Source organism: Chionomys nivalis, chromosome 2 (genome assembly GCF_950005125.1).
Source record: "Chionomys nivalis chromosome 2, mChiNiv1.1, whole genome shotgun sequence".
In the NCBI taxonomy this organism is placed as follows: domain Eukaryota; kingdom Metazoa; phylum Chordata; class Mammalia; order Rodentia; family Cricetidae; genus Chionomys; species Chionomys nivalis.
Genome location: NC_080087.1, coordinates 116,249,871 through 116,270,231, shown reverse-complemented (window position 1 = coordinate 116,270,231; position 20,361 = coordinate 116,249,871). Strand labels below are relative to the sequence as shown.

General features: G+C 38.5%; 1 protein-coding gene across 2 annotated transcripts in view; it reads right to left on the bottom strand.

Annotated features, from left to right (window-relative positions):
* Positions 1–20,361, bottom strand: part of Cul3 (cullin 3) — a 92,136-nt gene that overhangs the window by 48,965 nt on the left and 22,810 nt on the right. The window contains exon 2 of one of the 2 annotated variants that reach the window (XM_057757662.1): positions 18,708–18,905. In XM_057757662.1, the coding sequence (XP_057613645.1) occupies positions 18,708–18,905 (198 nt within the window). Of the gene's footprint in view, positions 1–17,535; positions 17,657–18,707; positions 18,906–20,361 lie in introns of those variants that run through there. The other variant, XM_057757671.1, reaches the window with a different exon arrangement.

The window sequence follows — 20,361 nt, the reverse complement described above, 5'->3', positions numbered from 1 at the left end:
CAAAAAATGTTCAACACAAGCCACCATGGATTTGAAAACTGAAACAATGTGGTGATCCTACATGCCTATTAGGATGGCTAAAATAAAACACAGACAAAACCCAATGTTGATAAATATGTGTAACAGAGAACCTCTTTAGTCACTGCTGAAAGAAATGCAAATAAGCAGGTATTATTTTTAAAAAAAAGGAAAAAGAAAACTCTTTCCCTTCACTACAAAAATCAAACAACTAGCAAGTGCAAACAATGCGATACTACTAAGCACTAAAAGAAAATACAGAACCAGGCTGTGAAGTAGAGAAAACTTAAATACATCACTCAAGCATAGTCAATAAGAGCAGGCTACAGGTGTACGATTCCAATTGCATGATACTCTAAGAAAGGCAAAACTAAGAAATCAGTGAAATACTGGGTTGTCAGTTAGGGGGAAGGATAAATAGGCAGAACACAGAAGGACTTTTAAGGACAGTCAAAGTATTCAGCAGATGATAATGGTTACATACATGCCCAAAATTATACCTTTAATGCCACAGAATCAACTCATACTAAAGGCTTATGTAAGCTATGGGCTCTGGTTGGTAATGAGGTATCAACTGTATGGGTTAACAAACGTTCAACTCCATGTTGGTCAAAAGGGAGGCAGTGAGAGCCAGTACATGGGAAATTGTAGTACCATTCCATTTTGCTAGAAATCTAAAATTTTCTCTGGAAAACAAAGGATATTTGATGGAGGTGAGTCTTGTATTAATCTGTTGCTTTCATTGGTTAATTAATAAAGAAACTGCCTAGACCCATTTGATAGGCCAACCCTTAGGTGGGTGGAGTAAACAGAACAGAATGCTGGGAGAAAGAAGCCGAGTCGAGGAGTCGCCATGATTCTCCCACTCCAGACAGACGCAGGTTAAGATCTTTCCTGGTAAGCCAGCTCATGGTGCTACACAAAATATTAAAAATGGGTTAGATCAAAATGTAAGAGCTAGCCAATAAGAGGCTGGAACTAATGGGCCAGGCAGTGATTAAAAGAATACAGTTTCCACGTAATTATTTCTGGTAAAGCCATGCGGGCGGCCGGGTGCCGGGGACGCAGCCCTGTCGCTCTTATTTCAACAGATATTTAAACAAATTTTAGGGCCACCCCAAATCCAAAAGCAGACAATTGGCATAAAAGTAAAATGCTACATGGGCAGTTCTGCTACAAAAAGACCACTGGCTTAAAGAGTCAGCCTTTCCGGCTTTTACACCACTTCAACTGCTGTAACAGTATTTACACAATTTTGACTCCTGATATTTAAGACACTGATTAATATTTCACATTAACCTTAACTAAAAAAAAGAAAAAACCCCATGGTTGTATTTGCAAAGCATTAAAGGAAGGGGTTTTATTATAATGAAAATGTATCATTTGAGAATTTAAAGTAACTGTCACCCTGACTTATATGGCTTAAAAAAAGAAAAAAAAAAAAACTGGACTCCTAAAGAAAAATTTGAACTTTTGTTATATAGATGCTGTTAAAATGAGAAAAAACTAAAGATTGCAGGAAAAAAAGTAAAAGAAAGAAAAATACAAACAAAAAATTAACACAACTCAGTAAAGAAAGAATTTTTAAAACTCTTGAACATCACAAAAGAAAAGCAAAAGGCAAATTTTCAAGAATGTAAACTGAAAACAAGGATGAGAAATTACTAACCATGCAGAACTGCTAAAGTAAACTGACAGGATCAAGCGCTGACAAAGATTTGTAGCAAATGGAAGCAAATTAGTACAGCCATATAGGAAGTTAGACATTTTTTTTTTTTTTTTTTTTTTTTTGGTTTTTCGAGACAGGGTTTCTCTGTAGCTTTGGTGCCTGTCCTGGAACTAGCTCTTATAGACCAGGCTGGCCTCGAACTCACAGAGATCCGCCTGCCTCTGCCTCCCGAGTGCTGGGATTAAAGGCGTGCGCCACCACCGCCCGGCAGAAGTTAGACATTTTTATAAAGTTATTTAAATATACACCTATAATATGCCCCAGAAATCTCACTTCTAAATATTTATCCCAGAAAAATTAAAATTTATTCATGCAAAGTTTGATGTATATTTATAAGCTTTATTCACAATCTCAAAAAGCTGTATACAATAATCATCTTTCATTAAATGCACAGGTAATCGATGAGCAAATGCTGATACTCTTGGCACAACAGAGCAAAAGGAACCAACGACTGTTACTTTCGACTTGAGGCAGTAGAAATAATTATGCGTAAAGAAGCCAGTCACCAAAGGTAATAAACTCTGACTCCAGTTACAGAACATTGTTGAAAATACAAAACTATAGTGAAAAGAGAACTGACCTGCAGTGGTATATTTTTATTTTAATAAATAAAGCTTGCCTGAAGATCAGAGTGCAAATCTAAGCCACTAGAGGCCAGGGAGTGATGGCACACACCTTGAATCCCAGGACTTGGGAGACAGAGGCAGACTGAATTCAAGTCTACCCTGGGCTACACAAGTTGGATGCAGAAACAGATCCAGGTGTTAGGTGCTCACACCCTTAATCCAAGTGTCACACACCATTAGGGAGGTGGAGACAGGAGTAGTATGGTTGGGCAAAGAGAGGAATATACAGTATGGAGTGTGGAGTCTGAGGTTTGGTGGAGACACAAGTGCAGTCTAGGCAGTCTAAGAATCATCACTTCAGTCTGAGCACTGAGAAGTAGAAAGGACTCTTTTGTGGCTTGTTTACTGGTTGTTTCTCTGAAGTTCAGCATTAACCCTTATATCTGTCTCTGGGTTTTTCGTATTTGTGCTACACGGATCAGTAGTTGCTACAGATGAGAGGACAAGGAAGGCATAACTATGAAGGGGGTATCACAGAGTTTTCGGGAGTAAAAAGAACCATTCCACATTGAAGGTACTAGTGGTTGCATCAATATGTATACATGCTAAGAATCAAAGAACTCTGCATGGAAATAAAGGCCAATTTTTATATCATCACTAAAAACTGGCAATAAAATTCTCAAGTTGAATCTGTTTATCATAAACTACAATTCCACAAACATTGTTAAAATAACTTAAATGTGCTGGAATTGTTAAATAATGTCAATATAGTAAACTAATACAATTAAAAAAAACCAAGTTGAATGCTATTTATTTCTGTGAATACAACTTTTTTACACCTTAAAAATGTCAACTTTAGCTAAGATTAAAGTAGAAAGATATAAATACTTATATGTTCTATATACACATATGTATAAGGTATACACATATATGCTTGGCATTAAATTATACTGGAAAATAAAAGCTTGTAATTAAAATGAGCCATGAATTATGTGGAATACATGCTAACTATACCAAGAACATTGAAAAATATAATAGAGGCATAACTCTGGGCATTTTGTCCTTCCAGAAATCTGTGGTATTTAAATCTTCACCAGGAAACCCAAATAACCAAAACCATCATTTTCAGACAACTCTAGGCAGGGTCTCTGACCAAGTCACTTAACTGGTCTGATTTGCAGCCCCTTTCTTACACCAAGTTGACTGTGACTGATCACACCTGTGACTTCACAAGCCTTACTAATCACATTTCCCCTTACCAGATAGGAGTTTTTTTTTTTTATTGTTTAAAGGAGGTTGCCTAGAATTTTGGAATAACAGACAGTAGATGCCTGCTGAAAACTTTTCTGATTCTAAACCCTAGGACATATATTGATCATTTCATCTGATGACATCAGTGTAATAAATACGAAGTCTAATATTTACAAGACCTATAAAAACATTTGTTTCTACCTAGCACACTTAAAATGAGTCTTGTACCACATACAACCATATGTGGTAGGTAGATGTAAATATAGATTCCTCGTTCTATTTCCCAGTCACCCAGATCTGAAAAATCACACAGAAACTATATTAATTACAACACTGCCTGGTCAATAGCTTAGGCATATTTCTAGCTAGCTCTTAATCTTGAATTACTCCATTTCTATTAATCTGTGTATCACCACGAGGCTGTGGTTTATCAGGTAAAGTTCTGGTGTCTTTCTCCTTTGGCAGCTACATGGCATTTCCCTGACTCTGCCTTCTCTCTTTCTCTGTTCATATTTTCCGCCTGGCTTTACTCTGCTAAGCCATTGGTCAAAACAGCTTTATTCATCAAACAATAAAAATAACTCATACAGAATGACATCCCACATCAGGTAGGGTCCTTGGTACATTACACATTTCTCCAAATATGTAGATCTTATTTACCATTAAACATACAGCTGTAAACCGTATTTTTACATTATGAAAAATGTCAGTACTTAAGATTACAGGTACTACTATCCTTCCCTCTAAGGAACAGAAATGTTAACATTAGTTTCCATATGGAGTTAATACACAACAATGCCAAACTCTAATCACCTGCATCTTCAACATAAATTTGGTGAATAGATGTTGCTATTGTTCACTTACCTTCTTCAGATTTCTTATTTCAAACCAAACAGCTATCTCTTAGCCTTGACTAAGAGAATAAAATGTACATTATGTAGGTATTTTAAGCCTTTCAAAACTCCATGAGTGAGCTTCCTGAACATCTATCATAAAACTCACTGATTATTAGCTAGGTCACAATATTATTCTAATTACTTTTAATTAACTGTTAAGAATAAAGGTAGAAATCAAAGACACCACAAAAACTTTAAAAAAAAAACTGTATTAACTACAGAAATTTTCTTCCTCTAGACGACTGATGCCAGATTTCTCTAGAAGTAATTTTATTTTTAGAGAATTTACACAGCTAGTGATACAGCTTTAAGGACTTCAAAGACCACACAAACTTTGAATTTCAAATCAAATATTCCAAGCCCCAGTTGTCTGAAAATTTCCAAAAAAATAAAGTCACAGCTATGGCCATATCACCCTGAACGCACCCGGTCTCATCTGATCTCGGAAGCTAAGCAGGGTCGGGTCTGGTTAGTACTTGGATGGGAGAAATAAAGTCATAATATCAGATATCAAGTATGGTTCAAAAGAATATACCAAAACCCCTCCTTTAACTCATAGACTTATGATGGCTTCCATCAGGCAAAGCAAGATGTTACAACACTATAAATGGAATACAAGATGCAGTCAATCACTTTATAATCCCTACAGAGGAAAAAAAGAAGTCTAATATTAGGATCAATTAGAGATTGAAAATAGATACAGAAAGGTTTTGGGTAATATAGTTTAATAATTTCACACATTAAGATAATTTGTTGTATGTTAGGGCAAAGAGAAAACTATGTAAACTTGGTAATTCTTTAGGAGCATTTAAAAAATATTAAATTTATTATGTGCATGGGACAGTCAGAGAATAACTTGCCGGAGGTAGTTCTCCTTCCACCCCACGGATCTCAGGGACTGCATTTAGGCTGTCAGGCTTGGCAGCTGTATACCTTTACTGGAAAAGCCAGCCTGTCCAGTCTAAAAAGCCTTTTTAATTTTTCATTTCTTCACTTTTTGTTTTGCTTGTATGTATGTTTGTGCATCACATGTGTGCAGTGTATGCAGAAGCCAGAAGATGATGTGAGATGCCTTGGGACTGGAGTTACAGTTTTGAGCCACCATATGTGTGCTCTTAATGCTGAGCCAATCTCTCTAACCCTCTAAAAAGCATTCTTATTTTCAAATATTCTTTCAACTCTGGGGATACAAGTCAGTGGTAGAGCATTTGCCTAGCATGTATGAGAGAGACTTCAATCCCCAGTACTGCAAATACTTTTTAAACCTGTGCTAACCCACAGTAGAGAATTACAAGTTCGAAGTACATAACAGTACCATGGAAAAAAAAAAAAAAGGAAGCTCTAGGGATGGGGTGGTGGTTAAAAAAAAATACACAAGGCCTCTAAGATGGTTCCAATGGATAAAGACACATAATGCCAAGGTGATGTGAGTTCAATCCCAGGGACCAATATGATGAAAGGAAGAGAACTGATTCAAAGAAGTTGTTCTGACTTCCATATGCATGCCTTCATATAAATGGACCCCATACACATACCTACACACAAACACACATGCGCACACACAAAAACAACTTATTTTCAAAAGGATGCAGAGAAAAAAATCTCCCCCAGAGGGACGCCACTAAAATCTAATATTTTTAAAGCAATCATTTCCAATGGCTAAGGTGTCAAGAGAGAATTTAAAAGCTATCAAATCACAAGTACTCAACTAAACTATGAACACTGTAACTGTCAGGTAATAATCTGGTTCCTAGAAGATACATTCAAAAATCTCAGAACAAAAATAACTGAAAAGCTGAGGGAGGAAATGCCCCAAATCATATGATACACTTAAATGGTTATTTAGTAATAATCTGAGTGGATAGAGATGTAAGCCCAATCACATAAGAAATTTGTGGCTATAAAAACATGGTTGTTTCCACTTTGCCGATTCCTTTCAACAGACCACTGAATGAAAATTACATACACAGAGTGAGAGTCAAAAATGAACAAAAGGTTTTTAACATATCTACTATTCTTTATTCATTCAATAGGTCACTCATTCACATACCTATTATTGAAAGACCACCACCACAAACTGTAACAGAAACGAGAGAAAGGTTGTGCTTGCAGTTTACTTAAGTTATGCAACAGCTCATGGGTACTACAGAGGAAATGTTAAGTATCATTCTAAACCTGGCTCTCTGACAGTTCTTTTCCGAATCCTTCAAAGAAATAGCTATTCACCTTCTTATATGTCTCACATCTTACAGTTACTCTATACTCAATTCTCTAATAATCCCTTTCCCTACCCTAGCTCCAATCACCACTTTAAGGTTTCCTTTTTGTGTTCAGGTTACTATGACCATGCAACTGATCAAAAGATTTTACTCCCTAGGAGGCAGCCTTTTTTTTTCTCTCTGACTCCTATTATCGCCTTAAGCAACTTCCGTATCAAACAAAATAGGTTCTCAGTTTCTCCCAAAAACTTTAAGTTAGAGAAAAGTATTAAGAATTTAAGGTAAATGTCAATGAAAAAGCACTGAAATAGGGTTGACACTAAGCATTTACTACTGACAGTTCCATCTGAAGTCAACCTCTTTTAAAAATTTAATAAATGGCTCCTTCCAGGAATACTTAAGACCCAATGTTCTTACTGTACTTTTCAGAGTCCAATCCACATCCTCATGGCTACTGATGTCTCTGAAGACCTTTCCTACTCCAGGCGCCTATACAAAAATGCCTACCTTATTTCTTTCACATAGAGTATTTCCCTACTGCAAACTTAGAATCTGAACTAAAACTAATGAAAATGAGATAATGAATCTAGAGATCAGCTAGTGGAAATCTTTCCTCCATTGTTCCTACCAGTGGTCCTCTTAAGAGTTGCTTCCACTGTATTTTAATCATAAATGCAATTAAAATTTTTATCCACATTACATTTGCCTAAAAATGAGGAAGACTCAATAACATTTTAATATAAAAGTCTTCTCAACGAACTGATCAACAAAACAGTTCAAAGCTTAAAAGTGACCAACTTAATTTCTACTAGTACTCTTACATAAAAATACCCCAAGTCATCTATAGACAACATTTAATTCAGTAATTCTCTGGTGTAGGAGGTTCTTCTGTTTGTGTGTTGCTTTCATTGGCTGAATAAAGAGACCGCCTTGGCCTTTAGATAGGGCAGCCCTTAGGTGGACGGAGCAGACAGAACAGAATGCTGGGAAGAAGCAAAATGTGGCAGAAGCCATGATTTCACTTCCCAAGACTGACTCTGGTTAGACTCATGCAGGTAAGCCACAACCTCGTGGTGACGTACAGATTATTAGAAATGGGTTAGATCAAGATGTGAGTTAGCCAATAAGAGGCTAGAGCTAATGGGCCAGGCAGTAATTTAATTAATACAATTTCTGTGTAATTATTTTGGGGCTAAGCTAGCCGGTCGGCGGGACCCAGCCCACTAGATTTACTACAGAGTGGCGCTCCAATGTGGTCTACTAACTCCATGTAAAACCTGAGAGGGCTTTAGAAGGAATTCTACACACAAATATAGAGTTTAGCACCCTTTTTGCTATGTGCTGGCGGGGTGCTGCAGAGAAATTTTCTCGACTCAACAATAGTTGCAGAAAAAAAGCTGCGTCATTTTAAAACGCAGTGTCCTGGGCCCTGCTGCCGGTGCAAACTCCAGCTATGAAGCATTTGTGGGCCCAGATGTTTGTGTGCCCACTCAGGGTCAGGAACAAAGTACTCTGAGACCATGCCAATGGCTCAGTGCTCCCTCAGGCAGCAGGATTACGTCTACTAGGTGCAAGAAACTGCTCTTGCCTGGACTGCTTCACTGGATGCAAAGAACCCACAGAGAGAGGACTGCTGAAATTGCCTAAAGATGAGACGAGCCTTCAGGGTTCCTGATTCATGAAAGAGTCTACAAGACATTCTACAGGATACAGAAGAAAGTGACTAAACTGTCTTTGAAATTTCCTGGATACTATGGGCCTGTAGGCTGAAGATGGATGCCCCAATGATACAAAAGAACTTTGGGTGACTGTCCAAGCAGTGAGATGTCTCTGTCATTTCTAGAGTTTTGGAAGTTGCTTACTTCTTGTTTACTTAGATAACATTGTTTACTTAGGATATATCCTTCTGGAGTCTGATAGAGTTGAAGAATGGATAGTTATAATTATAGTTTTCCTTTGTTATGATAAAAGATAAAATAGATATAAATATTGTAACTGTAATTCTTGCTTGATAACTGTTTTGTTATATGTAATTTTACTATGTTAAAGTGAAAGCCTTTCTTTTTTGTTTAAACAGAAAAAGGGGAAATGGTGTAGGAGGTTCTTCTGTTCATGTGTTGCTTTCATTGGTTGAATAAAGAGACTGCCTTGGCCTCAGCCCACTCCTTCTTACTATACTTCTCCTCTCCTAGAAAAAAATGTAAGAAAAATCACGATATTGAGAAATTAAGTTTACATAAATACAATACTCTACCACACAGAATAACAAATTTTAAAAAACGGAAATAAGCTATTTATCCTACAAGTAAGACTTTGCATTTACAAAGCAATTCAAAAAAGAAAGCCACCTAAAATTTTAAACTATGCCCTCTTCATGGTACCAATTTTCCTATCTGTAAGCTACAGCATCATGAAGTTCAGATTTATGACCCACCAATTCAAGTATGTGAATCTAGAACCTCTATGCACACAAAGGCAGTGAGCTTTGCTTGACAGACTACAGCTGCCTGAACCAGGGCTTGGAATACACTAGGTCCTCAATGAGCAGTTCTCTGAATGATGAAAAATGAGCAGGATGAATCTCCTCTTATTCTCCCTTCTTCCCATTCAATCAAAGTAAAATAGTATTCAAAGAACAAGATGCTTGGACTAGAGTATGTGCTCTATATAGCAGTAAAAATCTCCTACATTTTAAAAGTTAACACCTTTTTCTTCAGCTATACCCAATCCAAAGCTTCCATAGGTTCATTCATAAAATATTACATTATTTAATTAATACTATAGGGTATTAATAAAAGTATTAGTACCAATAAAAATAATCAAACCTAAGAAACATGTTGAATATTAAAAACAGATAATAATAAAGTCACATCAAAATAGTTTCTTCGTGGACTTACTGGAAAAAATTTTATTCTAAACACATGGTTTAGATATGAGTAGTAAGCATCACAAATTGTGTTTCCAACCCTTAATAACCTAAATGTGCCAAATATGGTGGCTCATATTTATTGTCCTAATAGGGGAGGCTTAGGATAGCCAGTCTGAGGCCAACCTGAGTTATACAGGTCAACTCTATGTCAAGCAAAGAATCAGCAAGGCATGTCGATGCAGAGCCTTTAATCCCAGAACTTAGGAGGCAAGGAAGAGGAAGAAGTGGAGCCAGAGGCAGGTGGATCTCTGTGGGTTTAAGGGCAATCTGTTCTGTACAGCGAGTTCTCAAGCCAGCCAGGGTTATACAGTCAAACTCTGTCTCAAATAAGTTATTAAAATGGTAAAGCTTTTAAAGAAAAATTTAAACTAGACAAACAAACCCTAGATTTATCATATAATCCTTATTTATCCGAACAATTAAGATAAGAAAGTATGAATTCTAACCTCAGCTTCATTTGTTCAAGATGACTAGCAAAAGTATTAGGCTTATAAGTGCAGTTGTCATTTCTACTTAGTACTTTCCCAATGCAGCTACAATAAGTACTTATTCAACAGACACTCAAAAGGCAGAAGGATAATTTCCTTATTGCAGGATAACCCTAGATGTAGCGAGCTGCGTGAAGCCACATCTGATAATCAGCTCCTAATTATGCTGTGATCACGCAATGATTGTCAGCTGCCTGCATATGCGTGAACCTATGGGCAGTGCCCACCTGGCAGTTCGGGGTTGGCAGCCCATGCCTACTTAAGGGCTGGGAGAGGTCTGCCCAGAGAAGAGAGGGCGAGAGTGAGAGAGAGTGAGAGAGAGTGAGAGAGAGAGGGAGAGAGAGGGAGAGAGAGGGAGAGAGAAGGAGAGAAAGTGAATAAAGTCCTGGAATAAACTGCAGTGAGAAGAGCTCCGGTGGTTGCGTCTTCCTTGCCGGACGAGGGTGGCCGTGACAAGTGGTGGCCCGTATGGGGACAAGTGGTGCCGCTTACGGGGAAACTCCAAACCTCTCTCCGTGGAGCCCAGAACTTGCTGCAGTCAGGGGGTGCACGGGATAATCCTCAAGGTAAAGATTGGGGATCCGCGAAAGAAAAAAAAATGCGGGTTTTCTCTCTCAGGTAGAAGGGAGAGTGGGGGTAATAGGGCCACGACTAAAGCAGACGGATCAAAGTATAGCCACAACCAAAGTGGACGGATCAAAGTGAAACTAAAAGGAAGAATGGGATTTTAGAATGGGCGCTTCAACATCACACCTGATTTTTCTGGCTCTTAACGAGCTGTTACGGAGCGAATTGGAAAGGTTTTTGACTGAATGTGACACAATTGCTCCTTGATTTGCAATCTTAATGTGTGATCCTGGGACAAGCTTGGTAGAGATCTGAATTTTGCCGCTGAACAAGGTACGTTAAGGAAGGGAGTTAGATTCCTGTGGTTTGAATTACGGAGACCTCCTGAGTTTGCAGTGGAGTGTGAGCAGCTGCGGCTCCAAGGCCAGGGAGCTCCAGGCAGCTCCAAGAGGGTCTGCGAAGCTGCAAACACCCGGGACCTGCCTCAGGGCATAGAAGCGCAGCACAATAGCAATTAAGATCTGTTGGCCTGGACCTCTGTCCTGGCCAGGGGCAACAGGCCGAGATGGGATCCACTCCACCCCGACGGGGTTGGCCGCTCTGCGCTGCCACGCCTCCACCTTCCAGCTAGGTGGGGAGGTAGAGTCTCCACCTCTCCCCAGTCACTGCCGTGACCTACATCCGAGGACAGCTGAAAACGGCTGTAAGAATGCCACCTCCCAGCCGGGGGTGGTAGCGCACGCCTTTAATCCCAGCACTTGGGAGGCGGGGCAGGCGGATCTCTGTGAGTTCGAGACCAGCCTGGTCTACAAGGGCTAGTTCCAGGACAGGCTCCAAAACCACAGAGAAACCCTGTCTCGAAAAACCAAAAAAAAAAAAAAAAAAAAAAAAAGCAACCTCCCCGCTCAGCAGGAAGTAGCCAGAGAGATTGACAACGTCCAAATTCCCTATAAGATAATTTAAGCGGGGTCCCTTCAGAGCAGCAAGCCTGCTTTCCTGAGTTCCGCTCCACTCCATGCACCAGTTTGGACCCAGAACGAATGCAGCTGGGGCTAGAAGGCAGCTGGAGCAGAGCTTTGCTAGGTGGCTGTGGTGGAAGGCACATTGCCTCAGCAGTCGGTGCCTAGCCTGGTGGATGCCACAGAAGTGCTAAGAGTATCAGCAAACGCAACAACAAGCTGGAGCACAGACCCCACAGGGCTGCCCGAGAACACAGCGCAGCCGTGGGGCAAGGAAAAGGTAATGGCAGTTTTAGGCTCTGCACGCTGCTGAAGAGTCTGCAGCAGAGCGAATTTAAATCAAGAGACTGCCCTATTGTAGGAGCAGGTGGACCTATGGCTGGTACATTATTTCATTTGTATGACATCTGTTAATATTGCTAATGCCTCTTATGTGGTCAAACAACTCAATGGTTACTTGAACAGCCCTTGAAATGTTACAATTAGCACACCAGATTGTTGATACCTGTGTGTACTGTTTTAGCCAAAGGGTTGGTAGAATACCATAGCCCAAATGGGAGGTTGGGTCTAATGGTGATTGGGAACCCTGCTGCTGGCAATCTCAACATGGGCATTTATCTTTAAATAAATGTGTAAGATCAGACAACCCATGAGAATGCAGCATATGGTCACTTAGCAGAAGCAGGATCAGCTGAGCTGCTAGGGAAGCCAAAGAGGTGCACGAGGGAGAAGGTGTCTTTCATGCACTCAGCTGACAGAATGTGCCACGGGGGTATGGCAGCTGAGGTATGTTAAGAGAGGCAAGTCCATACCCTAGTCTGTCAGACATTTCTATCCATCCGGGGCTGTGTGTGACCAGCATTCAATATGACTCATGCAGCTAATCTGTCTAAAGAATTGTCTAGTATCTTTTAGGTAATTGGTCTGGTGAATTCGAAAACAACTGGAAAAGCTGCGAGTGGCGACTGCAGATTCCACACGCATGGATACCAGCCTGGCAGAAGGACTATCCTCCTGGATCACTCCATGGATCATCTGAAGGAGTGGGCGGGAGTAGGAGCCCTAGCAGGCTTAATGGTGCTTGCCTCCTTGGTATGCCTGTGGTGCGTCTGTCACATAAGGGTTTCACAGCATCGCAATGCAGTTATGATCATTCAGGCCTTCATGGCCATTGAAGCAGGACAGTCTCCCCAAGTTTGGCTAGAGATGTAAGCGAGCACAGGATGCGAGGCTTGCGCACTGCACTTGAGGTAAGCATACATCAACCTCAAGAAAAGCAAGTCTGATTGCATGTGGGTTGGTGTCTAGCTCCCACCTCTGTAAAAGGACACCGGACAGGTCTAGTGTTCTCTGGGTGGGTGACACCTGGACGGACACTAGTACATGTTTCATTTTTAACAGAGATCAGACCTCTAACTCTTGCCTGTTTGCTTTACAAAACAAAAGGGGGAACTGTAGCGAGCTGCGTGAAGCCACATCTGATAATCAGCTCCTAATTATGCTGTGATCACGCAATGATTGTCAGCTGATGAACCTATGGGCAGTGCCCACCTGGCAGTTCGGGGTTGGCAGCCCATGCCTACTTAAGGGCTGGGAGAGGTCTGCCCAGAGAGAAGAGAGTGAGAGAGGAGGAGAGAGAGGGAGAGAGAAGGAGAGAGAAGGAAAGAGAAGAGAACAAGGTCCTGAATAAAACTGCAGCAGGAAGAGCTCCGGTGTGTCACGTGTCATCCTTGCAGGACGAGGTGGGGCGTGACACCTAGAGACTTGTCAGTTACATTTAACATCCCAAATAGTAAGCATCAAAGGAAACTGGCTTCATCCTTACCCTATCTACAACCAGAGAAACTAATGATCCCTATTTCTAAATACAAAGCAAAGCTGACTTTCAACATTTCTAAGTTCCTTACACACCAATCATCAGCAAGTAATAATCTCTATATGTGAGATACTATGTATCTGACAACTGTGTTCTGTAACTCTTACAGTATTACTGTATATTATTACCATCACTGGTATAAATCAACTTCTGGGTTACTTTGTTCTAGTCCTCTTCATTTCAACTCTTAAGCCCTCTTAATTCTTCAAACAACACAAGTAGGATAATAACTTATACAACAGCATTTCACCATTTGCTTAAACCACAATTGGCTCTAACATATAATTATGAACCAAGCTATTCTGCCACAGCTTCAAGGCCTGGCATGGTGGCTTCTGACTCTTCTCTCCAACTTCATCTTGTCCTGTTCCCAGCAACTATGAACTCTTAGACTTCTCCACTCACAGCAGATTGTCAGTATCTTTACTTTAGTAATTGATAAAGGATGTCTTGCTGCCTATTAGAACAAAGTCTCACTTGAATCTCGCCATAAGCATTTGCTACTTATGGTTATTTGCTGCTTTGTGCTTTGAGTTTGCTAAGGAGTATGACAGAGACTGACTCAGAAAAACAAGACATTTAGCATTCTCTTTGTTCAGAATCCTCTTTTTTTGAGGGCATGCTCATTCTTTAAGTCCCAATTTAAACATCACCACTTTCTCGAGTAAGCCTAACTTGACTCATATAGCTACTCTGATTATTCTTCCTCTATCATGCTTTTATTGTATTTTTTTTAATTAAGCATGCTTGTTCCATGAGTGGAGATCAGACACGTTCTCTTTACCAATATATTCCTTACACCCAACTCAGAGTCTGGCAAATACCTGGTTTGCTGAATTCTGTCATGTCAAAGTATAAGGAAACTTCTGAGGCACTCACAAACTGGTGTACGAAACTTCTTAACTACAGAAAGCATCAATACTTTTTCAGCCATGCTTTCAAAATTATTTTCTTTAGAAAAGACGGGCGAGAACAAACCTGTGAGAAACTAAAGTTTTCATGCTTACTAAAATAGGACGGTATTTTTCTTATGGAAAGGCACATACATTCTGCTATGTTCTCAAACATTTCACTAATATTTTGGGGTCTCAGTTTCCTAGCAGGAAATATTCTAGAGACAATACACTATCAGCACTAGATGAGAGATAGCACCTGGATTATTTGGACTTTCTTCGATTCTGAAAACCTGTTTCTTTAATAATCAGCTACTTTCATCCTGTATCTTCCCTACAACGGGCTCTAACAAATGAGTTTAAACAAATGTCAAAGGCTCACTATTTTCATCTCCAAATCAAGGTACTAAAAACTATCAAAAAACAATACAAACTCCATATAAAGATTTAATTTTCTTTACATTCTTCAATCTGAAAAGATAGGCCTTAGTTACTTATACAACGATACAAAAAGTTTATCTTACTGTTATGCTATGCAGATACTTCAGGTAACTATAGGCAACAAAAAATAAAATGCAATGCAATAATAGGTAATACTGGTTTCTATGCAGAATATAATGGTATACTATACCACGTTTAGCATTGCTGAAAAACATTCACTGAACTAGCTAATACTTCCTAAACTCAGAGACAAACATTTTGAGCTACTCTATATACTGACCTCCCTATCAATTAACAGTTCTCTCTTGCTAGTGGCTCATTTGTATAGTAACACTATTTGCAGCTATTTTTTTTTACCTAAGAATAAAAACGAGTATGAACAGAAAAACAAAAATGAAAAGAAAGCAAAGATACTAGCGAGCAGAGGCTCAAAACCTAATTCATTTGACATACAGAACAACAGATGTGCAGCGTCAGTGGACTTCCTCATTAGAAACAGCTGGTTAAGAATGGGGGAATGGGAGGAACCTGTAACATTTCAGATTCTGGAGACATTAAAGATGTATAAAAAGAAAATCAGAAGAGTGTATATATGCTTTAAAGTTTTAAATTTACAATTAAGAATAACCAACATGAATGTATTCCCTTAAGAACATACTGAGAGTAAAGCCCTCATGAACATGATTCATAGTCTCTCTGCCACGTGAAGATACATCGAGGAAGAAGTTATGTGCAAACCAGGCAAACAGTCCTTTCCAGGAAACAAATCTATGGGTATCTTAGTCTTGGACTATGATATCCAGAGCTGAGAAAAGTTGTTTAAGCCATCTGGGCCATGATATTTGTGATGGCAGTCCAAGCTGAGACAAGTTATGGGACCACAGTAAACTTAAAATGTCTCAGCATTTCTCATGGCAGGAATATTCTAATGGCTTCACTATGTACTTAATCACGGTTCAGATTCCAAATATTATTCACTTAAAGTGACCTCACACTCTCACATTTCTCCTTTTTGCATGAACCGATTCTCATCAACACATGATTGCAGTTTTTCTGAGTCTGTGTCCAAGTTACAAATAATAGTAAAGCTTAAAATAACAGTAATGCTACAAATTACACTTTTTAACCAGCTCCTACTAAATAAAACCCATTGACAATTCTTTAGTATAGTCTTTACAAGGACCATGTCAAGTATCTTTTCTCATTTAGCCCTGCCCACTAGGGCTGAGCCTAATGTACAGTAAATGGGGGGGGGGGGACGGACAAAGGTTATGATCATTCCTGTCATTACTCCCTGACAAATGTGAACAAAACTTTAATTTAGCTATCCATCATTCTTGATCCCATATCTAAGAACTCAAGTATTCCAATTCTTCACCCTTCAGTACCTTTAAGCAAAGCACTCATCTTTCCTCTTCCTTTTGCTATCTAACTCTTGAATTAATCTTCCTTATTTCTGACAACTATCAGTTTCCTCCTCAACACTCATTCCTTGATTCTTGTCACTTCATTCTCTGAAACCCAATGCGTATTCCTCAATACATACTACCACATGCCCAATCTCCAGGACTAGTTCTAAATTTTCAAGTGTATCTACAAACATGTACTTTTATTTGAGGAAATTATGTTTCACATGTAAAATGACCTCTAAGGTATTTTCCAACAATAAAAACTGTCACTGTAACTCAGTAAAACTCACCCCCTCCTTTATCTGTTGCTAATCACTTTCTAGACTGCATCACGGTACTCGTGTGAGATGCACCACAATCTGAGAAAACTAATTTTGCCTGCCTTATTTCCACAACTCTGACATCATTCACTCTTTTCTAGTCTACCCTTTTTCTCAATTTTTTCAAGATTTTTTTGACCATAATAAACACCTGCCCAATTCTACATTTCATCTCATTCTCCTATTAGTAATCTCCAAATATTGTTACACTGTCACCCACTTGTACCTTTTAAACCCTTCCACTATTTAAATTCTTTAGTGAGGCAATAAAACTTTCTTAATCTTTTCCTATGCTCTGTTATATAATAATTCAATAATCCCATAATTATGCTCCTCCGTTAACATCCCTTTTGCTGTAAGGGTAACCAGTTGTTCTCTTTTTAATACCATATACTATTTGCTATACTGGAGTGTCTCCCACAGTGTTTGGATACATACCTCAATCTTTTTTTAAAAACCAATTTAATATCCTCCTTTCATGAAATCTTATAGCTCAGGTTAACTTTTCCTTCACATAGTCCCTAAGCTATTATCACCTACACAACTCATTTGCTACTTAATGTATGGGGTTTCATTCTATTACTAAAAGTGCACCATCTCTCATTCAAAGTAAAAACAACCCAGAAAAGGGGTAGTATACACTATCTGTGCATCTACTTCAGTTTTTCACTGAAAAGAAAGGACAGGTATTTAACAAAAATCTGACTGCATGATGAATAAAATGCTTTTAATGACCTGAAATACTAAACTACCTAGCTCATGTAATCTCTCCACCCCACTTTCCAGAGAAAGAAATTCTAGAAGACTGATAGGAAGGGAAAGCTTTTCTGCAACCCTACAATGATGACTCATCAAAGAACCATCAATGAACACTGAAACCACCACATAGAAGTTTCTACAAGAATAGGACATTCATATAGTATCAAAATATCACTGAACAGTTTACTTAGGAATTACAAAGGGAAAAATGGTACCTTTACAATGAAGAAATCTGGCGGACACCAAGTGATCAAAGTTAACATCACCAATAATGGGATAAACTGACAGCATGTGCCTCCTGATGTGATGCACTGAGGACACAACATCACTTATGTATTATTCCTGCCAAAAATGCACAACCTGAAACTAGTCATGAGGAAACAATCAGACAAACCAAAAACTGAGGGACAATCTATAAATCAACTGACCTATAACCTTCAAAATTGCCAAAGGGCAGGCAGACGAAAGTCTGAGGAACTCAGTAAGTAATCCTGGATCAGATCATGGATCAGAAAAAGATTACTATAGACGACATCGCTGCTACATAGGACAACCAGTAAAATCTGAATATGGAGGTAGCATGGAACTACACTAATGTTAAACTGTCAGGTTCTTCATACCTCTTTGGTTATGTAAGAGAACTTCCTTATTCACAGGAGAAATGTTACCAAATAATTTAGAGTAAACAAAATGTAAACCTTATTCTCTAATTGTTCAGTAACCAATTACAATAAATAAAAAGTAGTAATAGAACGACTTGCAAAAAAATGGCAAAACATAGGTTAGAAATATGAGTTCATTTTACTACTCACAAAACATTTCTGGCTCCCCCACCCCCAAAAATATTTAAATGTATCATATAAAAATCTGTGATATGTCACATTGTATTTGACAATCTTAAAGCAAGACACTGTAGTAAGGATATCTCATGAATAAAATTAGTTATTTTGTACTCCGTTCAATGAAAACATTATATGTTAACCACTAATTTATCTTTAAAGATTTCACATTTACCATAAAACTTTGCTAAAATGAGTAAATGTCGTAGAGACTATTTTTAAGTAATATAGTTTTCTTATTTTCAAATATAAAGAGAAAGCTGAAAAGGCTAGTTGAAATACCTATAATTAACATTTAATAAGCATTTGTAATTCATTCATGTTTTTTCAATAATTATGATTATATATTCATCACAGACCACAAACTTTCTCTCTTCTTCCTTTTTATTATAAATTGTGATTTAGCCATTATAGGTTTTCAGTAAGGTTTTACAACAGTGACATGTTAAACATAGGCTTCCTGTAGCCTTGAAAAGAATGTTCTGGTCAAAATAAAAGAGGGTGTAAGTATTCTCTATAGTTTAGCAACAGTCCTTTAAATTGGGTACCTTATTTATGAGATGTTCAGTAACAACTTCTCTTAGTCCAGTGTAGAGCTTTTCTCCATGCTTATGCAAAACCATTGTATATGCATTTCTATAGAGCTCCTCAAAACTAAGACCACTGTTATTCTTACGCTGGATTTCTTGAATAGCATTTTTCAGAAGGTCCCAAATGCTGTTTACATATTTTTCATCCATGGTCATCTGCAATATTGAAAAGAGAGAAGAAGTTGAGAATATTTCTGGATTTGTTTGTACTTAAATATTTTGACTATGATTACCTATATGACTTACAGACATTAACAACTATTGTATTTTAGCAAAATAAGATACAGCTGAAGTTGCTTGAGCTAACAGAAACACATTTATTCACTCCTTTATAATCTCCTATATTCCTAAGTATACCAGAACACTCTATTTTAAAATCACGATTTCTGTATCCACAAGTCACTTAACCCTTTTTTGCTCACTGTATTTGCCATGTTAAATTCCAACAGCCCCTTAAGAAAATGGTCAACATACTTAGTCATCAGAGAAATGCAAATCAAAACCTCTGAGATTCTTATACCTGTAAGAATGATCAAGATCAAAAACACTAACGACAACTTATGCTGGAGAGGTTGTGGGGAAAAGGGAACACTTCTGCACTGGTTGGTGGGCATGCAAGCTGGTACAACCTCTCTAAATGTCAAGTGTGGCGATTTCTCAGAAAATTAGGAAACGACCTTCCTCAAGACCCAGTAATACCACTTTTGGGTATATATCCAAAGAATGCTCAATCGTGCCACAAGGACATGTGCTCAAGTATGTTCATAGCAGCTTTGTTTGTCATAGCCAGAACCTGGAAACAACCTAAATGCCCCTCGACCGAAGAATGGATAAGGAAAATGTGGTACATTTACACAATGGAGTACTACACAGCAGAAAAAAAACCCAACATCTTGAATTTTGCAGGAAAATGGATGGAGCTAGAAAACATTATTTTGAGTGAGGTAACCCAGACAGAGAAAGACAATTATCACATGTACTCACTCATAGGTGGTTTTAAAACATAAAGCAAAGAAAGCCAGCCTACAAACCACAAACCCTGAGAACTTAGACAACAATGAGGACACTAAGAGAGACTTACATAGATCTAATCTACATGGGAAGTAGAAAGTAGAAAAAGACAAGATCTCCTGAGTAAATTGGGAGCACAGGGACCTTGGGGGAGGGTTGAAGGGGAGAGAGGAGAGGGGAGAGGCAGGGAGGGGAGCAGAGAAAAATGTAGAGCTCAATAAATATCAATAAAAAAATGAAAATAAAAAATTCCAACAGCCAACCCATTCCTTCACATGAACCCATGAAGTTAAAACTAGTAACACATTATTTATATTTGACCTGCTTAAATTTATATCAACTAACTCGAAGTGTAATTTTCCTACAACTCTATAAATCCAATTTTCAAGTCTACTGATTATATTTTTCTCGATAATTTTTCCACCATATCCTCGCTCAAATGCTACCTGTTACACTGAAAACAGAAACAACTGGGAGGCACTATACAAACTGACCATACCCACCAACATTCTCAGTTCTATGCCAATATAATCCGTTAATTCTTAAAAGTAGAGTGCAGAAACCTGAAGTAAACATTACAAATGCAAGATATCAGACCCAA